This window comes from Diceros bicornis, chromosome 34, assembly GCF_020826845.1.
Source record: "Diceros bicornis minor isolate mBicDic1 chromosome 34, mDicBic1.mat.cur, whole genome shotgun sequence".
Classification (NCBI taxonomy): Eukaryota; Metazoa; Chordata; class Mammalia; order Perissodactyla; family Rhinocerotidae; genus Diceros; species Diceros bicornis.
Window position 1 is genome coordinate 14,162,624 of NC_080773.1, and position 26,519 is coordinate 14,189,142.

Genomic DNA, 26,519 nt, shown 5'->3' on the forward strand with positions numbered 1-26,519 from the left:
GGAAACAGGCAGGGGAGCTAGGGCCAGGATGGGGGAAGCACAGGGCCCTGTAGGATCCAGGTGGGGAGGCCGTGCTCCTGATTCAGCCTGAAGGGGGGAAGGGCTGTCTAACGTTTGAAAGGATTGGATGGGGGGGGGGGGTCGGGCCTTGGAAGAGGCTCCACTTTTAAAAAGAGGAGATATTTGAACTGAGGCCTGAAGAATGCGTAGCATTCTTCTGGGAGAAGGTGCAGTATCAGGAAAGGGTCTTCCAGGCAGAGGGAACGGCATCTGCAAAGGCTTGGAGATGAGAGTGTGGCTCACTTCTAGCAAAATTCTTTGTTCCCTCCCTGGGGATCCCCTGGGTGCCCTGGCAGAGCTGTGTCACAGATCTCCTGGTCCAGGATCCACAGCTGGCTGATGGGCTGTAATGTGAACTCTTGAGGGCAAACTCTCAGCTTGTTAATCACAACCTGCTGGTTTAATGACTGGCCTTGAGGTCAGCCAGAAGCTGGGTTTGAATCTCAGCTCCCCCCTAATCAGATGTGTGACCCTGGGCAAATGACTCAACTTCCCCATCCATCAAATGGGGATATAACAGTGGGTTTCACAAAATCAATCACCTCATTTTAAACAGCTATAACGAATTAAACATATAATTTATATATTACATATTTAAAAATATATAACTTGTAGATTATATCCAGGGACCCAAGAAACAATGAGAGACTTAAAAACAACATGCTGCCACATCAGATGACACTTTGGCCTAAGTTATGGAAAATGCAACTGACAGAACAGGAATTGGCAGGCAGCTCAGAGATATACTATTCCAAACTCGATTATTTAAAATACTGAACTTATTAGCAGGAGATTATAATTTTTTAAATTCCTTGGTTCAAAATTCGTAAGAATCAGAAATGGGGTGAGTAATTTCTGGTGCCCTTTAAGAGCCATCTCTCAAGTGCTGGGTCCACATTACCTGCTCCCATGTTAGGACTGAGAGGTCAGGCAGGGAGCTCCCTCTTGTTTTAGGAGATGACCCAGGAGGAAAGGCTGTCACCACACCACACCCCCCTGGACACACACCCTGCTCTCCCGAAGGGCACCGTTATATTCTTCCTTTATTGGCTGTCCTTGTATAATACAAATCTGCAAGTTTAGATACAAAAAAATCTGGAAATAAAAGATAGAAAAGTACCCGCCAGGCACCCCCCGTCCCCCCGGACCCCTCCCCAGCGGGCACTGACGTGAGGTAACGGCATCTCCTTCCCCATCCCCCTACCCTGCCTCCTGGGCCCCCAACTTGGTTCCTGTCCCCATGAGACCTTGGCCCAAGGAAGATGTGGGCCCCCCATGCTGGGGGGAGGGGCGACAGGGGTGAGCACAGCATTGGCAGTGAACGCAGCAGATGGGCAGAGGGAAGCCCTTTGCTTGTGCTGTGTATGGGTGGGGGGGACCACCAGACTTGGGGTGGGCACTGGTGTGGGGCCCAGGAGAGCCCCCTCCTCCATCCCACCCAATACTGGAAGGTGGAAGGTCAATAACAGAAATTGGGAAACGTAACTTGAACGGAGGGCACTCAGTGGGACTGTGGCCATCCCCCTGCGTCTGGGGTGGGGGGAGAGGGGCACTGCCAGCCTAAGTCCGGCAGTGAAATTGGTCCCTTCGCCAGGCTGGGTCCGTCCCTGAATTCCATCCTGTTGCAACCTGGGTGTCACAATGTTGGTTCTGTAGTGGTTGTGGGGGGTGGTCAAAAGAAGGGTTAGAGGGGGTGTCGGAGTAGGACTGGGGGAGAGGTTGCGCCTCCACTCCCAGGCGTGGGGCACCTGGAGATGACGGGTGGGCAGGGTGGCTCGGGCTACAGTTCAATCTCAAAGGTCTTCTGCAGGTCGCCCGAGAAGGGGTTGGAAGGCTTTTCTACAGCGGGTTTGCCTTCTAAGGCTGCCCACTGGGCCTCAAAGGGGTCCAACTCGGGGGCCAGGGCGGGGGCTGGCTCCGGGGGCCAGGGGGCCCCATTGGGGCGTGGGCGGGCCTGGCCCCCAGGGGCACTGGGCGCGGCAGGGGGTGGGAAGACCCCAGCTTTCCCAAGTAGGGTGGCGGGCTGGGGCTGGAGCTGGGCGGCCGAGCAGAAGGCGTTGGCCACCATCTGTGAGGGTGTGATGCCCACCACGGGCACCTGGGGCATGGGCGGGTAGCCCAAGCCTGGGTAGGCGGGCACGAAAGGGGACTGCATGTGTGGAGGCGGCAGGAACACGGCCACCTGGGCAGGCGCGGCATCAAAGGGCCCCACGGGGGCAGGGAAGGGCTGTGGGACAGGGGCCACGGCGGGCGCCGAGGGCGCAGGGAAGGGCTGCGGGACAGGGGCCACGGCGGGCGCCGAGGGGGCAGGGAAGGGCTGCGGGACAGGGGCCACGGCGGGCGCCGAGGGCGCAGGGAAGGGCTGCGGGACAGGGGCCACGGCGGGCGCCGAGGGCGCAGGGAAGGGCTGCGGGACAGGGGCCACGGCGGGCGCCGAGGCCGCTTGCTGCTGCCGCTGCTGGGCTTTGGCCGCCTGGGACACCTCCTCTAGCCACCTCTCGGCCTCCGACGGAGTCCGCTTGTGCCCAGGCTGGAAGGCAGCTGCAGGGGGCACGGAGGGCTCACCCCAAGCAGAAGTCCCTGGAGAGAGGAGAGGGGCAGGTGAGGGGCCTGGGCTACGGCGGAAAGAACCCTAGACTGGGGATCGGACTCTGGAGCCACGCTGCCCGCCCTGAGTCCAGCTCCGCTCCTCACTAGCTGTGCTGCTTTTGGGCAAGTGGCTTAACCATCCTGGACCACACAATGGCTCCACGGTGCTAGGAAGGTCCAGTTCTGACACTCCAAGGTCCTAAGGTGGAAAAGCATAGGGAAGACTGACAATGACTTGGCCTGGATGCCCTTCTGACTGGTCAGTGCCACACCTGTTACCAAATTTTTTTTTTTCTGGTAAGGAAGATCAGCCCTGAGCTAACATCCGTTGCCAATCCTCCTCTTTTTGCTGAGGAAGATTAGCCCTGAGCTAACATCTGTGCCCATCCTCCTCTATTTTGTATATGGGATGCCGCCACAGCATGGTTTGACAAGTGGTGAGTAGGTCCGCACCTGGGATCTGAACCTGTGAACCCCAGGCTGCCGAAGCGGAGCACGCAAACTTAACCACTATGCCGCCAGGCTGGCCCCCTGTTACTAACTATTTTTAATATCACCCTTGGTCCTGATATTTTAATGAGGTTCTGTTTTAGGAGGCTAAGATTCTGAGATTGCATGGATCATTCTTGGAGGGTACTATATAACATACCGAGTAAGGTTCAACAGCTTCATGTTTGTGTTTTCTAAGATTCTAGAGTTCTAAATTTATATTGTTTGTGATCCGTGGTGCTTCCGCGGTTCTAGGATAATCCCATAGCTCTAGGTGATTCCATCACACCATGTTTCTCAGAGAGCACTCTTCTAAAGCTGTGAGGTTCCAATGTTTCATGGTTCCAAATCTGTTAGGTTCTAATATCCTTTGATTCTAAGGCTGTAGGTTTCTAGATTTTATGGTTCTAAGACAGGAAGGTTTAAAATTGGTCCCATGGTTCTAATGTTATCTCATGGTTCTAGGATGAACCCACGGCTCTGAGATGACCCCATGGCTCTGACACGATCCACAGTTCTAAAGTGATTCCATGGTTCTAGGATGATGCCGTAGCTCTAAGATGATCCATGGCTCGAAGCCTGTGGGATTCCCAGATTCCTGGGGGCTCTGAGGTAGCCCTGAATGGAGAGGGGGATGCAGGAGGGCACTGCAGGGTGTCTGCCCCAGTAGAAGAGCTGAGTTTACCTGCTGAGGCTGGTGGTGGCCCTGTGGCTGGTGCACCAGCACTGGCGAAAGATGAGCTGATCTGTGTGCACAGAGCATTGATGCCGTCGCTGTCACTGGCACCAGGAGGCTCCATCTCAGGCACTGGGAAGTCAGGGAAGGGCAAAGGTCAGAACAGGCCCAGGCCCTGCCCTTGGCCCCACGCCCTCAGGAGGCCCTCTCTTAGGACCTGGAGCCCTTGCCCTCACAAGGTGTGTGGGTTAGAGTGTCCACTCTGCAGAGAAAGGATAACTCTGTGCATGTGTGTGTGACATCTGAGTGGTACAACAGCCAAGTAGTGTGTGACGTTTGATGGCTGACACTTACAGCGACCCCAAGCCGAGGAGGACCTCAAGATCTGTGCACAGCCACAAAGCAGAAGAAATATTTAAAATGTTTAACAACGTATATTAATTTAAAAGTATGTTCAACCATGTGCATGGCAAGAGCATGGACTAGTGAGAATGGATATTGGCCACATGGGTGTGAGACCCACTGGCTGGGGACCATCTGTCCTGCTTTGGGTGGAGAAGTGGGGCCCCGTCCACCTAACCCAGCCTGGCCTATAACACACATCATGAGCGCAGAGATGCACTTGTGCCAGCAAAACAGGAGAAGCTGAGCAGGTGTGGTGGCCTCACGAGGGCTTGGGATGAGCAAAGGTACCATTTGAATGAACAACAGAGGACCGCCAAGTGTGGTGTGTGACAAGGGCCTGTGACATCTCAGCAAGTGGCTGTCTCCAAGGGAGCATATCAGAAAGAAACTGGTAGGAGTCAGCAGGTGTGACGTGGGGTGCCCAGGTGGGAGGGTAAGCGGTTTCCAGGTCAATTCTGTGATGGACTGTGCATGTTAGTCCAACAGGTGTGCAGCTTCTGAGGGTGTGGCATCTGAGTGTGACTGAAATCCAGGTGTGTGTCGTTCTGATTGTGATTCACAAGTGAGCCAATCTGCCTGTGTGATGTATGAGTATGCTGGCGAGTGTGCACAAATCTGCATGTGTGACTTCCAAGTCTGCGTGAATCCAGGTGTGGTTGTGTGTGTGTAAATCTGGGGGTGTGATTCTGAGTGGGACATCTGGATATGTGCTAAGCGTGTGTAACGGTAACATCTGGTTGTGCGACTTCCAAGTGTGTGTGATTTTTGAGTGCACGTGACTCTAAGTGTGTGACTTCTGAGTGTGACACCTGCGGCAGAGGGTGACATCTGTGTGAGTCTGAAATTTCTGTGTGGCGAGTCACAGCCAAACAAGTGTGTCACTGGCTACAGTAGTGTGAAGCTTCCAAAAAAGCCTGGGGAGACTGCCACCTCTCCGGGAGCATGTGTGACAGCCCTGGGGGTGAGGCTGCATGAGGACAGCACATCTGAGGGTGTGTGACGGCCAGTGATGCTGCGGGACACAGAGTGAGGATGCATCATTCACAACAAGCGCTGGCATCTGCTCAGCAGTCACCTTTTGGAGTGGCCCAGCCTCCTGGATACAGACCAACACCTCCTACACCAGTCCCCGAGGCCATGAGGTAGGTGTCTAGATTCGGCATACGGAAGCAGGAGGGCAGGCCAGACCGCATGACTTCACTGACAGCTGGGAGGACAGGCAGCCCTCCTGCCTGTCTCCCTCAGGCAAAACATGGTACCGTGCCACCTCTCTTCCCCCTTTCCCCTGGCAGACGTTGCTTTTAGATCATGACATACGCCACCTCTCTCCTTTTACTGGCCCTTGGCAGACATTAGTAATTAAACACGATGCTTTTTTCCAACTAAACTCTGCTCATTCTACCCCTTACCTGGCCAGACCTCATGGCTCTACTGGCCAAAGGGTAGAAGAAAAGACTGGTTCTTGTAACTCCATCTTCCCTCCATGCAAAATAGGACATTTCTACCATCTCTCTCCTGTCACTGCCCATGGCAGACATTGCTAATCAATGAGGAGGTGCCACCTCTTTCCTCATTACTGTCCCTGGAAGACATGACTAATCAACGAGGATGGGTGCTGCCTCTGCCCCATCCTTTGCCCACAAGCGACATCATGAATCCATCACTATGCTCACTGACCCTGTGATCCCCCTGCTCACTTGTGCCCTTCACCTCATGTTTCTACTGGCCAAATTCTGGCATCTCCCCTTGGGCAAAACATAACACTCCTGCTGCTCTCTCTCCTGCCTTGCCCATGGCAGACTTTGCTAATCAATCATGATGTATGCCACCTCTTTCATTTCCCTAACTAGAGCAGACATTACCAAGTGATCATGTCTTGTGCCACCTCTCTGCTACTCTTTGCCCATAGCAGACATTGCTAATCAATCATGATTTATACTACCTCTCCTCTCCCCTGCCAGTGGCAGACACTGCTAATTCATCACGATATGTTCCACCTCTCTCTCCTTTGCCCATGGCAGACAGTGCTCATCAATCATGGTGTGTACCACCTCTTCTCTAGCTCTTGCTTACAACAGTGGTATTGATCCTGATGTTCCTTCCCACTGAGCCCAGGGCTCACCTGTGCCCTTCACCTGGAAGTCGGTGCGGCGCTGCAGCGTGGATGGCAGCTCATTCAGCCGTAGGCTCAGCTGCCGTTTGAAAGGTGAGTTCTTCTGGCTGAGCGCTGGGAACCCACGGAAGGAGCCCTGGCGAACCAGCTGCTCCAGGGGGGCGTGGCGCCGGGGGATGGCGGCCGCACTGGTGCCTGCAGCCACCGGGGTGCCTGCCTCACCCTTCTCACCAGGGGATGTGGTGGCCGGTGTCGGCGACACGTGCCCAGGCTGGGCAGGGCCGGGAGCCGCAGTGGGGGCAGCTGCTGCCTCTGCTGGAGACGTGGGGGAGACAAGTGGTTAGATTCCTCTCCTTGGCACTGGAGGCCTCTCCCACCCAGTCACTTGATCGTTTTCAGTGCTGCCTTCCTCACCTCATGTGTCCTGCCCTCAAGACAGGTTGGTCAGAGCCCTGAAATGTCCCTCATCCCCATCCAAGCCAAGACCACCTCCCCCAGGAGGCCCTTGGGGCGTCATCTCTCAACCTGACCCCTGTGTCTCTCTAGCTTTCTGCCCCCCATCTGTCTTCCTCTGCTGCTCGTTCCTGCAATCTTTCCCTCTGAGGCCTTGTGTCTCCCTTTCTGATTAATTTAACGAACACTTCTTTGGTGCATGACCAATGTGTCAGGCATTGTTCCAAGGCCCTATAAGTATTAACTCACTCAATCCTCACAACCACCCAGTGAGGTGGATACTGCCATTATCCCCATTTTACAGATGTGAAAACCAAGGCCCAGCAATGGTAAGTGACTTGCCTGAGCCACAGTGCTAGAAAGAGGCAGGGTGACTCCAGTGTCTGTGTCCAAATGACTGCTCTAACCTGTCTCTCCCTCTGGCCTGGTCTCTCCACACCATGCTGTCTTCCTCTGTCATTCTGTGTGCTCTTTTTGGCTCTATTTCCCACCTCAAGCACCTCCTCCCTTCCTCCAGTTGCTACCCATCGTTCTAGACCCAGCTTGGCACATTTCTTCCTCTGGGGAGATTTCCAGATTGTTCCAGCCCCTCAGAGTGGGATCCCTCCACTCTGGGGGTACCTGGTCTCCCCACTCAGCACAGAGGCGAGCTCTTCTATGGCAGGGTCTCCCCACCCCTGCCAATACACAAACCAACCCCGATCCTCCAATCAGGGCCACACCCGAGCCTTAGCCTGACTGTCAGTGAGATTAAACTCAGGCCCAGAGACGGGAGGGAGGTCACCCAGCATTTCTTCTCCCATCTTCTGGGTGGAGGTGGTAAGGCTCTCACCCAGGCCTGGCCCGGGGCCATGGAAACAGCTGGAGACAGGTGGAACCAGGAAACTACCTCTGTTCCACCTCATGAGTGACCTCAAGAAGTCTCCTCCCCTCTCTGGGCTCCTTTCCCGACTATAAACCTGGGATACACATCCCACGCTGCCTCCCCAGGCCTCCTGAGAGGGTCAGTTGAAACAGTGAATGTTCAGTGCTTTCGAAGCTGACAAAAGCTTAGTAAACAACGTTGTGGCAAGTGCACTGCTCCATAACTCCTAAATTGGAAAGGGCTCTTTGTAAATGTGTGGGGCCTTGAGACTGTGAATCAGCGCATATCAACGGCAAAACAGTGTGTGAGATGTCGGGCCAATCATAACACATTCTGCAAATTCTCATTTTGCTGTACAAGCTGTAAAGTGCTTTCTACAATGCAAGTACTCGGAAATTATAACATCCTTTGGAAACAGCAAAACCATTTGCAAATTCTAAAGCATATGACACATTCTTTGTAAATTCTAATGTCCTATATAAATAGTAAAGAAATATTTGTCAACTGTGAAGGGCTGTGTACCCAGTGTGTTCTTTTGTAAACAGTAAAACATCATATACTCTATGAGGCCCTCTGCTAACTTCACTTTGTAATCTGCTTTGCCAATGATAAAATTCTTTACAGATTCTAATGGATGATGCAAACAGTAAAACATTTTGAAAGCTGTGAAGAACTTTGTAAAGAGGTTTGTAAATGGCCATGTAATTTACAAATAAAAACATACTTTGTCAACTCTAATATTCTAGTAAGTGCTAAAAACTTCTGTTTTCCTAACTTGATAGTTAGAGATATTTTAAACTTACAGAAAAGATGTAATAATGGAAAAATGAGTACACAGGTTCTTGTAACCTGTGGTCCCCAGTGTTAACATGTTACTGTATTTGCTCTCTCTCCTTCCATCATTTTTCTGTACCATTTAAGAGTAAGTTGCAGACAACTCAACCCTAAAACCTTCAGCATGTACCTTCTGAAAACAGGGAGAGTCTCCTACAGAACCACAGTACAATTTCCCACTTGGGAAAGTTAACATGGATACAATACTATCACCTAATCTACAGTCCATATTCCAATTCCCCAGCTATCCTAATCACGTCCTTTATAGATGTTCTTTTTATATATATACATATAATCCAGGATCCAATTCAGGATCACACATTGCATTTATCAATCCTTGTCAAATCTCTTTAATCTGGAACAGCTCACGATGGCAAATCCTTTGTATGTTCCAAGCAGTGTTTTCCAAAAAACTTAAAACCGGAATCCACAGTAAAATAAATAAATAAATAAAATAAAATGAATTACACTGTGATTCAGCACATAATACCCTTATATTAAAAAAACACACACAGTTTTAGAACTTATAGAGTATTTGCCATTTACCTAGAATGCTAGAGTCTACCAGATATTTTCCAAACTTTCTTGATGGTGGCCCAGAGTAAGAAATACCTTTTACATGGGAACCTGTTCCACACACACACATACAAGCATACCCCCCCGACACACACAAATATATATACTGAAATAAAAGTATCATTAAATTATCCTCACCCTTACTACACTCGATTACTCTGGTATTTTCTATTCTTTTCTATTCCACTTCTCAAAATGCCAGCCTCCATCCAGCAAGCTAACTTCACAACCCATCAACAGGTCTTGATACAGAGTCTGAAAAGCCTGGGAACCTCCCTGAGTTAGCAGATAATAAAGCGCTCGGTGAGCTTTGCCGGGATTTGTGGCCTACAGAAAACTGCCCAAAGAACTCCTTAAACAGAAGGGTGCTCTATAAACTGTAATCAAACTTTGTGGCTGGTGCCTTGCTTTGTAAACTGTAGAGTCCCTGCACCTCTGCAGCTCTCTCTGCAAACTGGGTCCCCTGGCCCCACCCGGGGCCCACTCTGTGCCCAACCCACCTTTCTTCTTGTCGGGGGCCTCTCGCTCAGCAGGCCGCCCACCCCCAGACAGGCGGAAGGAGCCCTCGCGGGCAAAGCTGGTGCGGCTGGCATCGAAGGCAGCCGTGACCCCGCATTCCTTCTCCCGCCGCTGTTTCCGCTCCAGGCAGGCTGCAAAGGCACAGCCCACAGCGTGGCTCAGCCTCTCTCCCTGTGGAAAGAGGTTGGGGGGGCAGTTAGAGAGGCTGTGTCGTGCAGACTGGATGCCAGGAGGCCTGGGTTCCAGCAGCTAGGTGCTGGGTGACCCCAGAAGAGTCCCTTCACCTCTCTGGGCCTCAGTGTACATTTGCACCACAAGGGAAACAAATGACAGCCCCGACTGACAAAAGCTAGAAACAGTGCAATACTGAATGGCTCCATTTATATGAAGTTCTAGAATAGGCAAAACTAACTTAAAGTGAAAAAAGTCGGAACAGTAGCTGTTTCTTAGGGGGTGGGAGTGGGGATTGACTGGGAAGGGGCAGGAGGGGATGGTCTGGGTTGGTGGCAATGTTCTAGACCTTGATGGGGGTTTGGGTTACACAGGTGTACGCAGTTGTTAAAACTCAGCAAATGTATACTTAAGATGTGTGCACAGCATGTAATTTACTTCCAAAGAAAAAGAGCTAGAAACAAATATGAATTCTACTTCATGGTATGCATGCTGAAGTGTCTGTGGGAAGTATTCTCATGCCTGCAACTTTGAAATGCATCAAAAATGAGATGGATTGGGCCGGCCTCGTGGCTTAGCGGTTAAGTGTGCGCACTCCACTGCTGGCGGCCCGCGTTCGGATCCTGGGCACACACTGATGCACCGCTTCTCCGGCCATGCTGAGGCCGCGTCCCACATACAGCAACTAGAAGGATGTGCAGCTATGACATACAACTATCTACTGGGGCTTTGGGGAAAAAAAAGCAAAAAAAGGAGGAGGATTGGCAATAGATGTTAGCTCAGAGCCGGTCTTCCTCAGCAAAAAGAGGAGGATTAGCACGGATGTTAGCTCAGGGCTGATCTTCCTCACAAAAAAAAAAAAAAAAATGAGATGGATAGATAAGCGATAAAGTAAGACAGACAAATGTGAATGACGGGATCTGAGTGGTGGGCGTACAGGCGACTGGTTACCGTACAAGTCTTTCGACTTCGCTGCGTGCTTGAAAACATTTTCTAATAGGACATTAGGAGTAAAACTGACAGTCATTGTTTCTTGAGTGCCTACTTGAGAGGTTCCAAAACCAGACAGCTTGGGATTGATGCTGGCTTCCCACTTTCCAGCTGTGTGTTCTCAAGAAAATCACTTCACTTCTCAGTGCCTGAGCTGCCTCTTCTGTAAAATGAGGGCCCTAACAGCACCTACTTCACAGGGTTGTTGCAAGACTTAGGTGAACTAATATATGCAAGGCATGCAGCAAAGAGCAAGGCATAGGGAAATACCACATATGGGCCAGCATAAATCTGTCCAGCTCTGGGCTGAGCCCTGACTTGCATCCTCACAACAGTACCAGGAGGTGGACACTCTTAGGAATGTAATTTACAGATGAAGAAACTGAGGCTCAGTCAACACACCTTTCACAAGTGAGTAGCAGAGTTGGGATTCTCACGAAATCTGTCTGACTTCTGTTTTCTAACTAACATGCTCAGTCACCTCTTAAACTTGGAGACAGAAATCCTCAACAAAATACTAGCAAACTGAACCCAGCAGCATATTAAAAAGATTATGCACCATGATCAAGTGAGATTTATTCCAGGAATGCAAGGTTGGTTCAATATAGGAAAATCAATGGATGTAATACACCACACTAATAGGATGAAGGAAAAAAACCACATGATCATCTCAATTGATGCAGAAAAACATTTGACAAAATCCAACACCCTTTCATGATACAAACATTCAAAAAACTTGGAATAGAAGGGAACTTCTTCAACCTGATAAAAGATATTTACGAAAACTCACAGGGGCCGGCACCGTGGCTTAGCGGTCGAGTGTGCACGCTCCGCTACTGGCGGCCTGGGTTCGGATCCGGGGCACGCACCGATGCACCACTTCTCCGGCCATGCTGAGACCACATCCTACATACAGCAACTAGAAGGATGTGCAACTATGACATACAACTATCTACTGGGGCTTTGGGGGAAAAAAAGGAGGAGGATTGGCAATAGATGTTAGTGCAGAGCGGGTCTTCCTCAGCAAAAAGGGGAGGATTAGCATGGATGTTAGCTCAGGGCTGATCTTCCTCACACAAAAAAACAAAAAACAAATAAAACTCACAGTTAACATCATACTCGATGGTGAAAGACTGAAAGCTTTCCCCTAAAATCAGGAACAAGACAAGGATACCCATTTTCATCATTTCTAATCAACACTGTACTAGAAGTCCTAGCCAGAATATTTACACAAGAAAAAGAAATAAAAGGCATCCAAATTGGAAAGGGAGAAGTAAAATTATCTCTATTTGCAGATGACATGATCTTAGACGTAGAAAATCCTAAAGAATCCACAAACTATTAGTGCTAATAAATGAATTCAGCAAAGTTTCAGGATACAAGATCAACAAAAATCAGTTATATTTATATATATTAGCAGTAAACAATCCAAAAAGGAAATTAAGACAATAATTCCATTTACAAGCGCATCTAAAAGAATAAAATGGTTAGGAATACATTTAACAAATGAAAGACATGTATAACGAAAACTACAAAACACTGCTGAAAGAAATTAAAGAAGACCTCAATAAAAGGAAATACACACTGTGTTCATGGATTAGAAGACTTAACATTGTTAAGACGGCAATATTTCCCAAAGTGATCTACAGATTTAATGCAATCCTTATCAATATCCCTATGGACTCTTGCAGAAATGGAAAAGCTAATTCTAAAATTCATATGGAATTACAAGGGAACCAGAAAGCCAAACAATTCTGAGGAAAAAAAAAAAATCTAAGAACTGACACTTTTCAATTTAAAAACTTACTCCAAAGTTACAGTAATCAAAATAGTGTGATACTGGCATAAGGACAGACAGACATACCAACAAAATAGAACTGAGAGCCCAGATATAAACCCACACATCTGTGGTCAATTGATTTTCAGTAAGGGTGCCAAGACTATTCAACAGAGAAAGAACAGTCTCTTTAATAAGTGGTACTGAGACAACTGGATATCCACATGGAAAAAATGAAGTTGGACCTCTACCTCACACCATTTACAAAAATTAACTCAAAATGGATCAAAGATCTAAATGTAACAGCTAAAACTATAAAAATCTTAGACTAAAACATGGGGTAAATCTTTATGACCTTGGATTTGGCAATGGATTCTTAGGTATGACACCAAAAGCACAAACAACAAAAGAAAAATAGATAAGTTGAACTTCATCAAAATTAAAAATGTGTGTAGATCAAAGGACACTATCAGAAAGTGAAAAGACAACTCACAGAATGGGGGAAAATTTTTGCAAATCACATAACTGATAAGAGCCTAGTATCTAGAATACATCAAGAACTCTTACAACTCAACAATAAAAAGACAAACAACCCAATTAAAAAAGGGGTAAAGGATTTGAATAGACATTTCTTCAAAGAACATATACAAACGGCCAATAAGCACATGAAAAGATGTTCATCATCATTAGTCATCAGGGAAATGCAAATCAAAACCACAATGAGATAACCTATTAGGATGGCTATCATAAAAAAAAAAAGAAAATAATAAGTGTTGAGGATGTGGAGAAACTGGAACCCTCATATATTGTTAGTGGGAATGTAAAATGTTGGAGCCCCTGTGAAAAACAATTTGGCAATTCCTCAAAAAGTTAAACACAGGGCCAGCCCTGTGGCTTAGCAGTTAAGTGCGCGCGCTCTGCTACTGGCGGCCCAGGTTTGGATTCCGGGCGCGCACCGACGCACCGCTTCTCCAGCCATGCTGAGGCCGCGTCCCACATACAGCAACTGGAAGGATGTGCAACTATGACATACAACTATCTACTGGGGCTTTGGGGAAAAAAAGGAGGAGGACTGGCAATAGATGTTAGCTCAGAGCCGATCTTCCTCAGCAAAAAGAGGAGGATTAGCACAGATGTTAGCTCAGGGCTGATCTCCCTCACAAAAAAAAAAGTTAAAGATAGATTTACTATGTGACCCAGCAATTCTACTCCTAGGTGTATACCCAAAAGAATTAAAAACAGCTATTCAAATAAATACTTGCACACAAATAGAAGCACTATTCACAATAGCCAAAAGATGTAAACAACCCAAATGTCCATCAATGGATGAACAGATAAACAAAATGTGGTATATCCATTCAATGGAATATTATTCAGCCATAAAGAGGAATAAAGTACTGATACATGCTACCACACGGATGAACCTTGAAAACATAATGCTAAGTGCAAGAAGCCAATCACAAAAGACCATGTGCTGTATGATTCAATTTGTACAAAATATCCAGAATAGGTAAATCCATTGAGACAGAAAGCAGATTAGTGGTTGCTAGGGGCTTGGGATGTGTGTAGGGGGGACGGGGAGTGACTGCTTAACAGGTATGAGGTCTCTTTTAGGAGTGATGAAAATGTTTGGAACTAGACAGAGGTGATGGTTAAATAATACTGTAAATGTACTAAATGCCAATGAATTGTACACTCTAAAATGATTAATTTTATGTGAATTTCACCTCAAAAAAAAAAGTTAAATTATGGAATCCTGGAACTCCACTGCTTAATGCTTAAAACCTGAAGCTCAGGGGGCCGGCCCCATGGCTTCGCGGTTAAGTCCGCTATTGGTGGCCTGGGTTCGGATCCCGGGCGCACACCAGCACACTGCTTTTCCAGCCATGCTGAGGCGGAGTCCCACATACAGCAACTAGCAGGATGTGCATCTATGACATACAACTATCTACTGGGGCTTTGGGGAGAAAAAGGGGCAAAAAAAAAAGGAGGATTAGCAATAGATGTTAGCTCAGGGCTAGTCTTCCTCAGCAAAAAGAGGAGGATTGGCATGGATGTTAGCTCAGGGCAGATCCTCCTCACACACACACAAAAAAACCCTGAAGCTCAGAAGAGGGAAGGAATTCAGCCAAGGTCACACTCTTTGCCCAGAGGAGACGGCCCTGCTCTTTTCTTGCTTTGATTTTCATCCCCAAATACTTCTCCAACAATAGCACCTGTTCCTATTTACTGAATACTTATTACGGGACTCTGTTTCCATGTGTGATGATATCATATGATGCTTCCCCAACAAACCTGTGCGCAGCCACTGCTATCATCCCCATTTCATAGAGGAGGAAACCGAGTCCCGGAGAGAAGTCACTCAAGACTAAGGACCCACAGCGAGGCGGTTTGACACCAAATCCACACTAACCATGTAGCAATTTATTTTCCAAAAATAGCTGCAAGAAATTTCTGGCCCCACAAGCTCTTCCAGAACCCTGTCACTCCCCCATCCAAGGTGGAGCCTATGTTCTCTTCCCTTAGCCTGGGAAGACCTCTGTGACCGCCTGGACAAACAGGATACCACAGAAGCAATGCTGTGGTTTCTAGGACCAAGTGCAAAAAGGCAACTCAGCTTCCTCCCGGCTGGCTCTTGTGCTCAAGCTCTCTTGCTCACGCTCTCTCTCAACTCGCTTTGGAGCCCAGAGCCATCAGGTAAGAAGTCCAGCTCTCCTGAAGGCTCCATGCAGGAGAGACCCTGACTACACGAAGAGAGAGAGACGTCTGGCCAGTCTCCTGGTGTTACAGCTCCAGACACCATCTGACTGTAACAGCATGAGAGACCCTGAAGCCAGACCCACCCAGCTGAGCCTTTCCCAAATTCCCGACCTACAGAAACCATGAGAGACAACAAACAATTGTAATTTAAGCCACTAAGTTTTGGAGTGATTTGTTACGCAGCAATGGATAACTGATACGACTACTAAGATGGGCTCAGGAAAGGGCTGTACGAATATTTCCACACCAGCCCCTGGCAGGCACTAATCAGTACTGACATTTGCAAATTTGTTTTGCACCCCTACTCTGAAATTGTGTGTGCAAGTGAGGAAGTTGGAGACATTGACTCATTTTGGGGGCTCAGAGCTCTTTGGAGGGGGCATTTCTGAAACACGAAGGAATCCTTGAGTGGAGACTGGTAGGGTCTGCAGGGACAGGTGCTGTTTTACTTGCCCAGTACCCATTCCCCCTGCTTTTGATAACAGCACCCCAAATCCCTTTGGGGAACTCCTCTTCTACACTGTAAGTCAATCTGGTGCCCCACCCTCCCCTGGCCAAGAGTAAGACAATGACCCAAGCCAGGCCAATCCCAGGCCCTCTCATCAGAATTTGAGCCCAGAGCCTTGGGAGGTGGATTCATCTCTGCAGTGTGGTCTGAAGGAACTGTCCCTGGTGCAGTGTCCCCAGGCTGCCCTGCTCTCTGCCCTTTCTGATGATTAATGCTCTGACTGCCTTTTCATTTTGTGAGATTCCTCATATCCTGCCATTCATTTTGTTTTGGATTTAAATTAGCCAGATTAGTTTCTGTTGCCAGCAACCAAAGAACGCTGGCTAATGTAGGGGGCTGAGACTGTGGCTTCCTACCAAGTTGGGTAGGGTCTGAAGTCAGGGGCCAGGGACCAGTGCAGAATAAAGACTATATTTTCCACCATCTTTTGCAGCTAGGGATGTCCATGGAAGTAGGTTCTGACCAATGGGATGTAATCGGAAGTGTTATGTGGCTCCCCAAAAGAAGAAGGTGCACCCCTCTTCATGCCTCCCTCCTTTACACAGCTGGAATGAGGATGTGAAGGCTGGAGCATGAGCATCCATCTCAGATCACAGAGTCAAAGCCATACTCCAGCACTGCAACAAGATAAAAGGAACTGTCACCCCTGATGAGTGCAGAGGAGCCACACTAATGCTGCACTGCCTGCCTCTGGATATGTTTCACATGAAACAGAACCAAACTTTCTTCTCACTGAAACGACTGATATCCTGGGATTTTCTGTCACAAGCCTCAGAATCCAGAATCCTAACTGTGAGAATGCTTCTGAGAAGACAGTCTATTTGTTGCTTTCATCAGATTCTCAGAGGCGGCCTTGACCCTCCAAAATATTAAGAACCACGGGCAAAATGAATGGAAGTTGAAAGAAGAGTAGGTACCCTGGGGGGTATTGTTTGAGAAGGGCCCAAGGGAGCCTGTTGGGGGCAGGAAACTCTACAACTTGACCCGGGTGGGGTTTATATATAAGCAAAAATTCATGGAGCTGTGTCCAGACCGTATGTACACATTCCTATATGTATATGAGAAAAGTTAGAGAAATATGAAGAACTACAGTCATGCATTGCTTAATGACTATGTTCTGAGCATTGCGTGGTTAGGCGATTTTGTCACTGTGTGAACACCACAGAGTGTACTTACACAAACCAAGATGGTAGAGCCTACTATACACCTAGGCTGTATGGTACCAATCTTATGGGACCACCGCCATATATGCGGTCCGTTGTTGACTGAAATGTTGTTATGTGGCTTGTGACTGATAATGAGGAGGATGATGATGATAACTAATGTTTTCTGAGTGCTTCCTATGTGCCAGGCATTGTTCTAAACACTTTGTATTAACCCACTCGGGTCTCACAAGAATCCTCTAAGTTAAGAGCTGTGAGTACACCCCTTTTCCAGATGAGGACACAGGGCACGGACAGGAGAGGTGAGTCACTTGCTGGTTGGGGCTGGGGCTGGGATGCCAGGGCATGGGCGAGAAAAGTCAGCCAGCTCTGGGCTTTGTCGATACTCACGGAGTCCTTGAGTGCCAGGAAACAGTGGCAGATCCAGCGGCGGGTGGTCCCATCGCGGCAGATATAGGAGAAGGCCTTGTCCAGGCTGCGGTCGGGAGCACAAAAGGAGACCTTTTCGATGGTCTGGTCGACCAGCAGGTCCTGGGAGGGGCCGGGGAGGCCAGGAGAGGGATGTGAACTGTCTTTCATGTATTCATTCAACATTCCCTTAGTGTTTGCTCTATATCCTGTCCTGAACAGGGTGGGGACCCAGCACTGATTGAAACAGCTGAGGGCCCTGCTTGCATGGGGCTTCCGGTTTACTGCGGCAATCAGACCCATTACCAGATGGAGGCAGCCCCGAGTCACAGCCAGGCTGTAAGGAGGGAGGCACAGGCAGAAGAGTCAGGGCCGGGATGGGGGAGGCACAGGGGCCTGCAGGAGCCAAGAGGAAGTGCACGTCCCAACTTGGGCGGGGGAGTCAGGCAAAGCTTCCATGAGGAGGTATTAACAAGGCAAAAAGGCAGGGAACAGTATTTCAGACTGAGGGAACTGCCTGTGCAAAGGTGTCAATCCTGTTCAGTCATTAACCTAACTCTCATCATGTGCTGGCTACCTCCTCAGGCAGTCTCTGGCACAGGGGCAGGGAATTCAATGGTGAGCAGATACCCAGATCCTGGCCCCATGGTGCTCCCGTCTGGCCAGGTAGACTGACAATAAACACATAACAGCTAACATTCATTGGTCTGAACACTTTACGCTGTTCCAGGCACAGTTTTAAACTATTTGCATATACTTTCTCATTTAATGATAGAGTCCATTTTTATCCCCATTTTACAGATGATGCAAATAAGGCATGGAAAGGTTAAATCTCATACCCGGGGTCGCCCAGCTGGTAAGTGGGTGAGCTAGGAACCGAGCTGAGGCGGCTGCTCCACAGTCTGTGCTCTCACCCACTATCTATGCCAGCTCACAAACAACAGCAGGACTCAATGCTGAATTATGACTACGAGGCGTGCCAAGATGGTACAGGAACACATGGCATAGTCTAGAAGGTCCCTGAGGGAGGGACACCCTAGAGGTGGGTTGGAAGGCATCCTGAGCCCCCTTCTGAGCATGGAGAGGAGAGGGGCCCACTGGTGCCCACTCCCACCCCCACGGGCCCCCTACCTTGGTCTTGTCATCCACCACTCGGAGCCCATCGGCTGACACCCAAAGGACCGACTTCACAGACTTCCGGCCCATCTGGGGTGGGGGAGGAGGATAAAGGGCCTGGTCAGGGCTGCCTCTTCTGGTCTGACCTTGCCCCCTCACTGCTTCAGCCCCTCACTCACCGCCTTCAGCTTCTTCACAGCATCTTCACACACGTGCATCCCCCGGGACTCCTCCACCTCCACGTGGCCCAGGTACTTGAGGGGAGGAAGGGGAGACAGGAGGACATGACATAAGCACAGTAAGCAACAACTTCTAGTGTTCACTGAGCAGCTGCAACGCATCACACAATGTCCTGAGCACATCATACGTATTAACTCGTTTGCCCTGCACCTCAGCTCTACAAGGTGGCTACCCCACTCCTGGCCCACATATAGAGATGAGAAAACTGAGGCACAGCGTGCAGGAGTGATTCCCATCCTTCCCCTATCCCTGGGCCTTAACACGTCCCTGTCATCCTCCTGAGTGCCAGTGTCTGCATCTCTGGGCCTGAGGACTGGCCCCACGTAATGACTGATGGGAGCTGGGGTACACACGCCCCAGCTCCCTCACTCCGTGAGTGGGATAGCTCTATTTCCCAGGCTCCCAGTGGCATCAAGCTCTGTTGCCCACAGCTGTAGTTTAGTAACACATCCTTCATTGGCTGCCTTCTCTTCCTCACTCCCACCAGTATTTCCCCGCACCTCCCAAATGGACCCCTCCCACACAAGGGCTGCTTCTGGGGAAGGGAAAACAGGCAGAGAGGCTGTGACCATGGTCTGTGGTCACCCAGCCAGGAAGGGACTGAGTTGGGATTTGAACCTGAATCCTGCTGTCTCCCTTACAAAAAGCGTGGCGTGTGTCGTAAAGGGTCGTGGTGGTCTAAACCAGAAAGCACTTAACAGTAGAGGGCTTTGCAAATGCTCCAGAATTTCTGCGACCTTCCAGTGCCCTTTAGAAACTGTGACCTCCTACAGAATGGGGTGACTCCAGGCAGGATGGCCCCCAGGTAATATTTTCCTGGTACAAGAGAAGGTGTGTTGCTTTTTAATCCCAACTTTGAATGGCTCCGACACGTTCGACAGTTCTTTGAGGATGGCCGGTTCTTCCGCTCAGGACAGGGCCTGCCATAGTGCCCAGCGCCTGGACGCATGCGCACAGCACCCCCGCCCGTGCCCCCACCCCACCCCGCATGCGCACAGCACCCCCGCCCGTGCCCCCACCCCCACCCCGCATGCGCACAGCATCCCCGCCCGTGCCCTCACCCCACCCCGCATGTGCACAAAAGCACCCCTGCCCGTGCCCCGCCCACACCCCGCCCACTCACCCTGACCGGGAAGCTGCACGTGCCCTTGCGCACCGCGTCCTCGTCCGCCTGCCACTGGTGCGGGCGCGACGCTTCAGGCACGTAGGCTGGCTTCCGCCGGCGCAGGCTCTGTCGTAACTTGTTCATGGTGCCCGCCCCGTCTGGTGACACAGGACACGGGCGCAGGTCAAGGGCAGGGTCAGAGGCATGGGGCTCAAGAGGGACGAAGTCACTGCTCAGGGAGCACGGGGTCAGATAACATGGGAGTAGGGTTACAGGGTTAGGGGGTCACTGGGCAGAGGACATGACATTCAGGGAACATGGGTCAGCAGCAGTCAGGGGACACCAGGAAAGGGGGCAACAGGAGACAGGGGAGTGTGAGAGTCAGCAGTGGGGGTTCAGAAGACACAGGCTAAGGGGCATGGAGGTCTGGAATGGGGGTCTGAGTCACAGCTTTTAGGGGTCAGGAGATTGGGGATGCGACAGTCAAGAGGCATGAAGATCCGAAGTAATGGGAAGTCAAGGTATTGGGAGGCACCGGGATGGGGGTGGGGGGTTAGAAGGCATAGGGGTCAAGGGTCACGAGGTCAGAGGATGGGGTGGTCAGAGGGCAAAGGAGTTGGCAGTTGCATGGGTCAGATGTGGGGTGACTCAGAAGGTCCAGGGATTGAGGTACAGAGCCCAGGCCAGAGGGTGTGGGGAATGGGAGCTTGTCTCTGTGCCTCTGAGATACTGCCCCTCTGACAACTGTGTCTAGTGTAAGGCAGGGGCCCCTGGGGCGGTGTGTATCTGTGACCATCAGAGGTAGGGTGTGGGGGTGGTGGCCAGCCACTAAGACCGTCTTCACTGACTGATAAGCCATACTGACAGTCCCAGGAGGAGGGTGAAGGGACACCCAAGGCAGAGTACCAATTGCAGAGGGGCACTCTGTGTGTGTGCACAAGCAAGTGTGCAGCTGGTGTGTTCCTGAATGGTGCCTGTGAGGGTGTCTAGATCTGAGCATGCAAGTGTTATCTGTGAGTGTATTTCTGAAGGCTGTATGGAAGGACGCGGGTCTGAGAATGGTTGTTTATGAGTGTGTGTCTGTGAATCCTGTCTGTGAGGGGGTCTGTGTCCAAGAGTGTGGTTATTGCCTGTGAGTATAGGTCCCTGGAAGTTGTTGTTGAAGGGTATCTATGTGTGAAAGTGGTTGTGAGTCTGTCAGGGAGTGTTGCCTGTGAGGATGTGTCTCTGTGTGAGCATGAAGCTGTGGTCTTTGAAAGAGTGTGTCCGTGACTGTTGTCTTTGAAGCTGTGTGTCTGTGTGAGGGCGTGGATTTTGTCTTTATGACTGTTGCCTATGGCATTGTGTCTGTGAGAGTTACCCAAGATACCATGTCTATGTCCACGAGTGCAGCTGCTGGTGGTGAGGCTGTGTGTCTGAGGCTGTGTTTGTGAGGGTGTGTCTGTGTCAGAGCATGTGGCTATTATCAAAGAGAGTTGAGTCCATGAGTGTTGTTCTGAGGGTGTGTCAGTATGCAACTGTGCATCTGTGAGGGTGTGTGAGAACAACCCAATGAGGTTGTTGTCTTTGAGAGTGTGTTCATGAGTGTTATTTGTGAGATGTGACTGTGTGAGAATGTGGCTGTTGTCTCTCAGAGTGCTCGGTATTTATGAGACTGCCTCTGTGTGCAAAAGTCTAGCTCTTGGTGAGAGCATGGGTCCATGGGTACTGTCTGTGAGGCTGTGTCTGCTTGTGAAAGTACGGCTGTTGTCTGTAAAAGTGTGGGTATGTGCGTGTTGCCTGGGAGACTGTGTCAGAGCGCATCCCTTGAGAGTGTGTATCTGAGTCTGTATCTGGTTAGCGTCTGTAGTTGCCTGTGTGAGGGAGTCTGGGTGTTGTCTGGGAATGCGTCTATATGTTTGTGTGACCCTGCACCTGTGAGTGTGGGGATGTCTGTGTGTGTCTGAACGTCTGAGTGTGTGTGTGACACAGTCTAGGTGTGTGTGTCTGTGACCAAGTCGGGCTTTGATGGTCTCTGAATGTGCAGGGAAGAGGTCTGAGGGTGTCCACTCATGAATGTGATTAGGCCTCTGTGACTGCAGGGACAGTTCCTCTGTCAGGTCGTGCTAGGCAGACCCACCCACCCCCTCAGCCCCTGCCCTGTCCCCAGGTGGTCACTCACCTGGCTCCGTCCTGGAGGTTTCTGGGGGCCCCAGGGCCCCACAGGGGGCTGGGGGCAGATGCTGCTCAGGCCTCCTGGGTCTGCCCTGCCCAAGGAAGAGAGGAGAAGGTAAGAAGAAGCTGGCGTGGGATGGGGCTCAGTCCCCTTACCTCATTCCCTCTTTGGACACCTGCCAACCCCCCCTCCATCTCAGGCTCCCTGATGGGAACCCTGGTTGTCATAGCAACTGTTACTAGGGAGATGAGCCACCTGGTGCAAGGGCCCAGGAATGAGTAGGTGTGTTTGCGGGGCATTTGTTGGGGATGTCCTGGCCTCAGGAGGCCCTCAGTACCCAAGGGGATGGTGTGAGGAGGGTGTGACCTTGCCCTCTAGACACATGTCCAAGGATGCACCCAAACATACAGCCACATGTATACACGCAACTCATGTCTACAGTTGTCCCTAGCACCTGGTCACAGCTCTGTGCATTTAGTTACACAAAGACACAACCACAGCCACACACACCAGATCACGCAGATACACATAAACAGTCACAGCCACTGTAAACATCTGGTCACATATCTGTGTTCACAGACATACACAGTCTCCACTACGAACTTTTGTCCAATGCACGTAGAGAGTCCCAGCCTGCCTAGGCACTGCCACAAACACCTGCTCACATCAGTTGCTGATATATGGTCACTTCTGTTTTCTCAGCCACAAGAGCTGGGCCAAGGCACACCCACCAAAGGGGCAGAGGCACAGCCACACCAATGACAGTCATGTTTCCTCAGGCACCCACCCAAGATCCTCATGTCACACGACCACCCACATAGAATCACACCCAGTCAGAGGTCACCCATGAGCACTGAGTCACACACAGACACAATCACAGCACACACACTTGTCATACATAGCTCTATTCCTACATATTGACATCTTGTCATGGATGCATGCCGACATACTGACATACGTTTGGTCACACACAGCCACATCCAGTCACAGCCACGTGTGTTTGATCATCTACAGCACACTGCTACGCATGGACACTCAACCCCTTGTATCAGTCACGCCAGCGCACCTTCTTGGTCACACAGTCACACATGCCCAGTTGTAGGGGCACACATTTGGTCATGGTATGAGCCACACTCATGTGGACAGTCCTCCATACGCAATCACACACAGAGACACTGATGGCCATGGCCCAGGTGCTATAGAGAAACAGGCGGGCACACTCAAGACATGCTTACAGCCACCCAGAGACAGCTATCCCCAAGGACGGCCACACTCAGACACAGCTGGGCAGTTGGTGGTTCAGAGTCACAGCCACACATTTCAGAAATGGTCGTGTGTGCAAAGTCACACAGCACCATTGTCCATATTACCCAGCCATTTATCACCGTCATAATACAGTCACCCAAGGTTCCATACCCAGCTATGCCAGGTCATACCATCACAGAGAAACACTGTCTCTCTTCATGCAAGCACACAAGTCACACAGACAAGTATGTGGCCACACACAATCACAGCCCCATGAGGACTGACACATAATATCTCACACACAGAGACAGCAGCACACAATTTCCATTTTACACATCACAAGCACACTGTCAGGTGTACGCTCAGAAAGGCAATGACCCAGACATAGCATTTATAGCTGCGTTTACACAGAAGACACAGTTCCTGACAGCCATGTACACAGTCACCCTGTCACCAAATCACACAGATTCAAACACAAGCAGTCCAGCACGCATGCAGACACACACACACCAAATAGCCACACAGCTAGACACACACACACACACACACACACACACACACAGACCATGCCACAGACACAAGTACATGTAGTCACCCAGGGTCACAGACATGCAGGTCACACGCAAATATAGAAGCCACAGTCACATACACACACCCCCACAAACACACACAAGTTACCTGGTGCCACCACACAGACACACCTACAGCTTGAGTCACACACAATGAAATAACCTACTATTAATAGTCAGCCAGGGTTTTCGACTTCAAGTCAAACACATAACCCAAATCACACATATACAACTATAAATGCACACACTCACTCAGTGTCAACACAGAGCTAGATGCAGTCATTTATACAACCCAGGTCAAACACACAGATGTGGCTATGAACACACAACCACTGTCATACAAACATACAAGTCACAGTGCCACCACACTACCCCAGTCAGATAGGCACAGTGTGACTTCATGTACAATGGCAGTCACACACCCAGAGTTGCAGGGACATTGTGTGTCATATAGACACATGTGTGACACACATATAAAGTCAGTTATAGACACAACCACAAACATTTGCAGTCATTGGAGAGTTGCACATGGACAGTCATAGACACAATTCCACTTACACATAGTCACAACTCCACCCACATCTTCAGTCAGCCACACACATGCCCAACCTCAGACTCAACACGTACACTGTCACATACCCAGTTAGAGTCATCAAGGCACACAAACACAGGTTCACAAAAGACGCAATCACAGACACAACCACACAGTCACAACCACGCACACACTCAAACACAGACAGACTAAACAGTACGGGGTTCTGCACAGTGAGCGGCTGTCACACATACTCACACAAATGCTGGGGTCACACACAGACACAATCACAAACACTACCAGACAGAACCACAAGCATGAAACACAGACACACACACAGCCACAGCCACACAAACACGGGGCACACTCTTAGCCACCTCCCCATCGCTAGCTTCCCCTCTTCCCCCCAGGTACCACACACAAAGCCACCATCACGGCAGACAGACAGGCTGTACCCTGCCCCCGGGGAGCCGCCCCCCGGGCCCAGCATGAATCCTGGAGTCTGGGGGGTCAGAACTGGGAGAGGGAGGTGGTGCATTGTCTGCGGGTGGGGCCGCTCCCAGACAGCTGGGCAGCCCCAGGGACAAAGGGGGTGGCCCAGGGGACTTGTACCCTGGAACCCTTGACCAAGCCTTGGGGGGGGAGGGTGCCTGAAATTTCCCTTATTTTATTCAGGCTGGGGAGGGGGTGGAGTCCCAGGCACAGGGACCCTGTTTTGAAAAGGGTCTATTCCTGGGACACCGCCCAAGGATTGGGGGGATGCTGTGCTCAGGGCGCCTCTGAGGCCTGGGGACAGGCTGTGCCTAGAATCCCACCCCCCCCTTGGCTTGGTGGGGAAGCTGTGCCCAGGGACCCCATTCTCAAGACCTTGCCCAGAGGGTTGTCGTGCTCAGAGACCCCCTCGGGCAGGGAGGGGTAGGGATTGCGTCTGGTCTGGAGTCGCCTCCCGGAGGCCTTGGCTTGATATGGGGGTTGTGTCTCGGACCCATCCCCAAAACCTTGCCTAGGGAGTTGTACCTAGAATCTGTCCCCGTCCTTGAATTTTGAGGGGAGAGGTCTGTGTCCAGGATCCCTATCTCTAGGGCCTTGGCAAGAGAGGGCCTGTGCGCGAGACCCCTATCTCCCAAGCTTTGGCTTGGTGGGGGCCTGTCCTTGAACCCCCACCCAGGACCACCCTCCCCAGCCTTCGCACCCTCTCTCCATCCGGGCGCCGCGGCCGCCTCCCACCCTCCGCCACATCAGCAGCGGCGCCGCCCCCCACCCGAGCCCCCCTCTCCCGCCCTTCTCACGCTGGCCGCTGCGCTGCGGGACATCCAGGGCCCGGGCGCCCCCGCCTCCCGCGGCCCCGGCTGGGTCCGGATCCCCGAGCGCTGCTGCTGCTGTGGCGGCGGCGGCGCCAGCTCAGTCTGACGCGGGCCGGGGCCGGGGGCCGGGGAATGGTGCGGGATGCACGCGCGCGAGCCTGCTCGGCTCCCGGGAGGATTCCGCTCCGGGGGCGGGGGAGCGCCCCTCCCGCCTCGGCTCCCCGCCCCAGCCCCGCCCATTGGTCCGCCGCCTGCTGGATATGCAAGAAGGCCCCGCCCCAGCCCGGCGCCTCGCAGGCTAAAGCCCCGCCCCCTCCGCAGGCCACGCCCAAGCACAAATATGACCCCGCCTTCCCTGGTGCGGCCACCGCCCCGCCACGCCCATTGGCCAGTGGCTGCCTGAGCATGCATATGAGCCTCGTCGAGACCTGCCCCCAGGTCCATCCAGGCTTGGGCTCCGTTCCCTTCCGTGACCCTTGACCTCAGATCCCCTTCTGTTCCGCGTCCGAAAGAGTTGCTTCGGGAGGCGCCGTGCCGCCCCACACCCCCAAAATGTTCCAGCTAACCCCACGGTTCTCCCAGCCCAGCGGGGGCGGGCAGAAGCGGTGACGAGGCACTTTTTGCAAGGAAGGGGAGGGGGAATGCACAGACCCCGGCGTCCTGGTGCGCGAACGGGTCGGCTTTGGGGGCAGGGGCGCCAGGCTGGGACCAGGGCGCGGTTCTGCCTGCAGCTGCGCCCCCGCTCCCGCCCAGTCCTGTGGGTTTGGCAAAGCAGCTGACAGGGGCATTAAGGCCCATTAGCAAAGGCGAGGTTGCTGGGAGCCGAGGAGAGGGAGCCCGGTGCCTGGGAGGTGGTGTGGGTTGCGGGGAGGCCTTCTCAGCTGCCGCAGCCTTTCG

General features: G+C 51.2%; 1 protein-coding gene across 1 annotated transcript; it reads right to left on the minus strand.

Annotated features, from left to right (window-relative positions):
- Positions 1-1,244: 1,244 nt before the first annotated feature.
- On the minus strand, positions 1,245-25,797 carry NUMBL (NUMB like endocytic adaptor protein). The gene is made up of 11 exons (XM_058529358.1): positions 25,608-25,797; positions 21,979-22,063; positions 19,836-19,975; positions 18,652-18,726; positions 18,488-18,562; positions 17,339-17,479; positions 9,561-9,750; positions 6,342-6,647; positions 3,824-3,946; positions 2,432-2,640; positions 1,245-2,332 (listed from the first exon to the last, which is right to left on the minus strand). Exons 1-11 carry the CDS (start codon positions 25,629-25,631, stop codon positions 1,841-1,843), a joined length of 1,860 nt encoding a protein of 619 aa, XP_058385341.1. The 5' UTR covers positions 25,632-25,797; the 3' UTR covers positions 1,245-1,840.
- Positions 25,798-26,519: the final 722 nt, after the last annotated feature.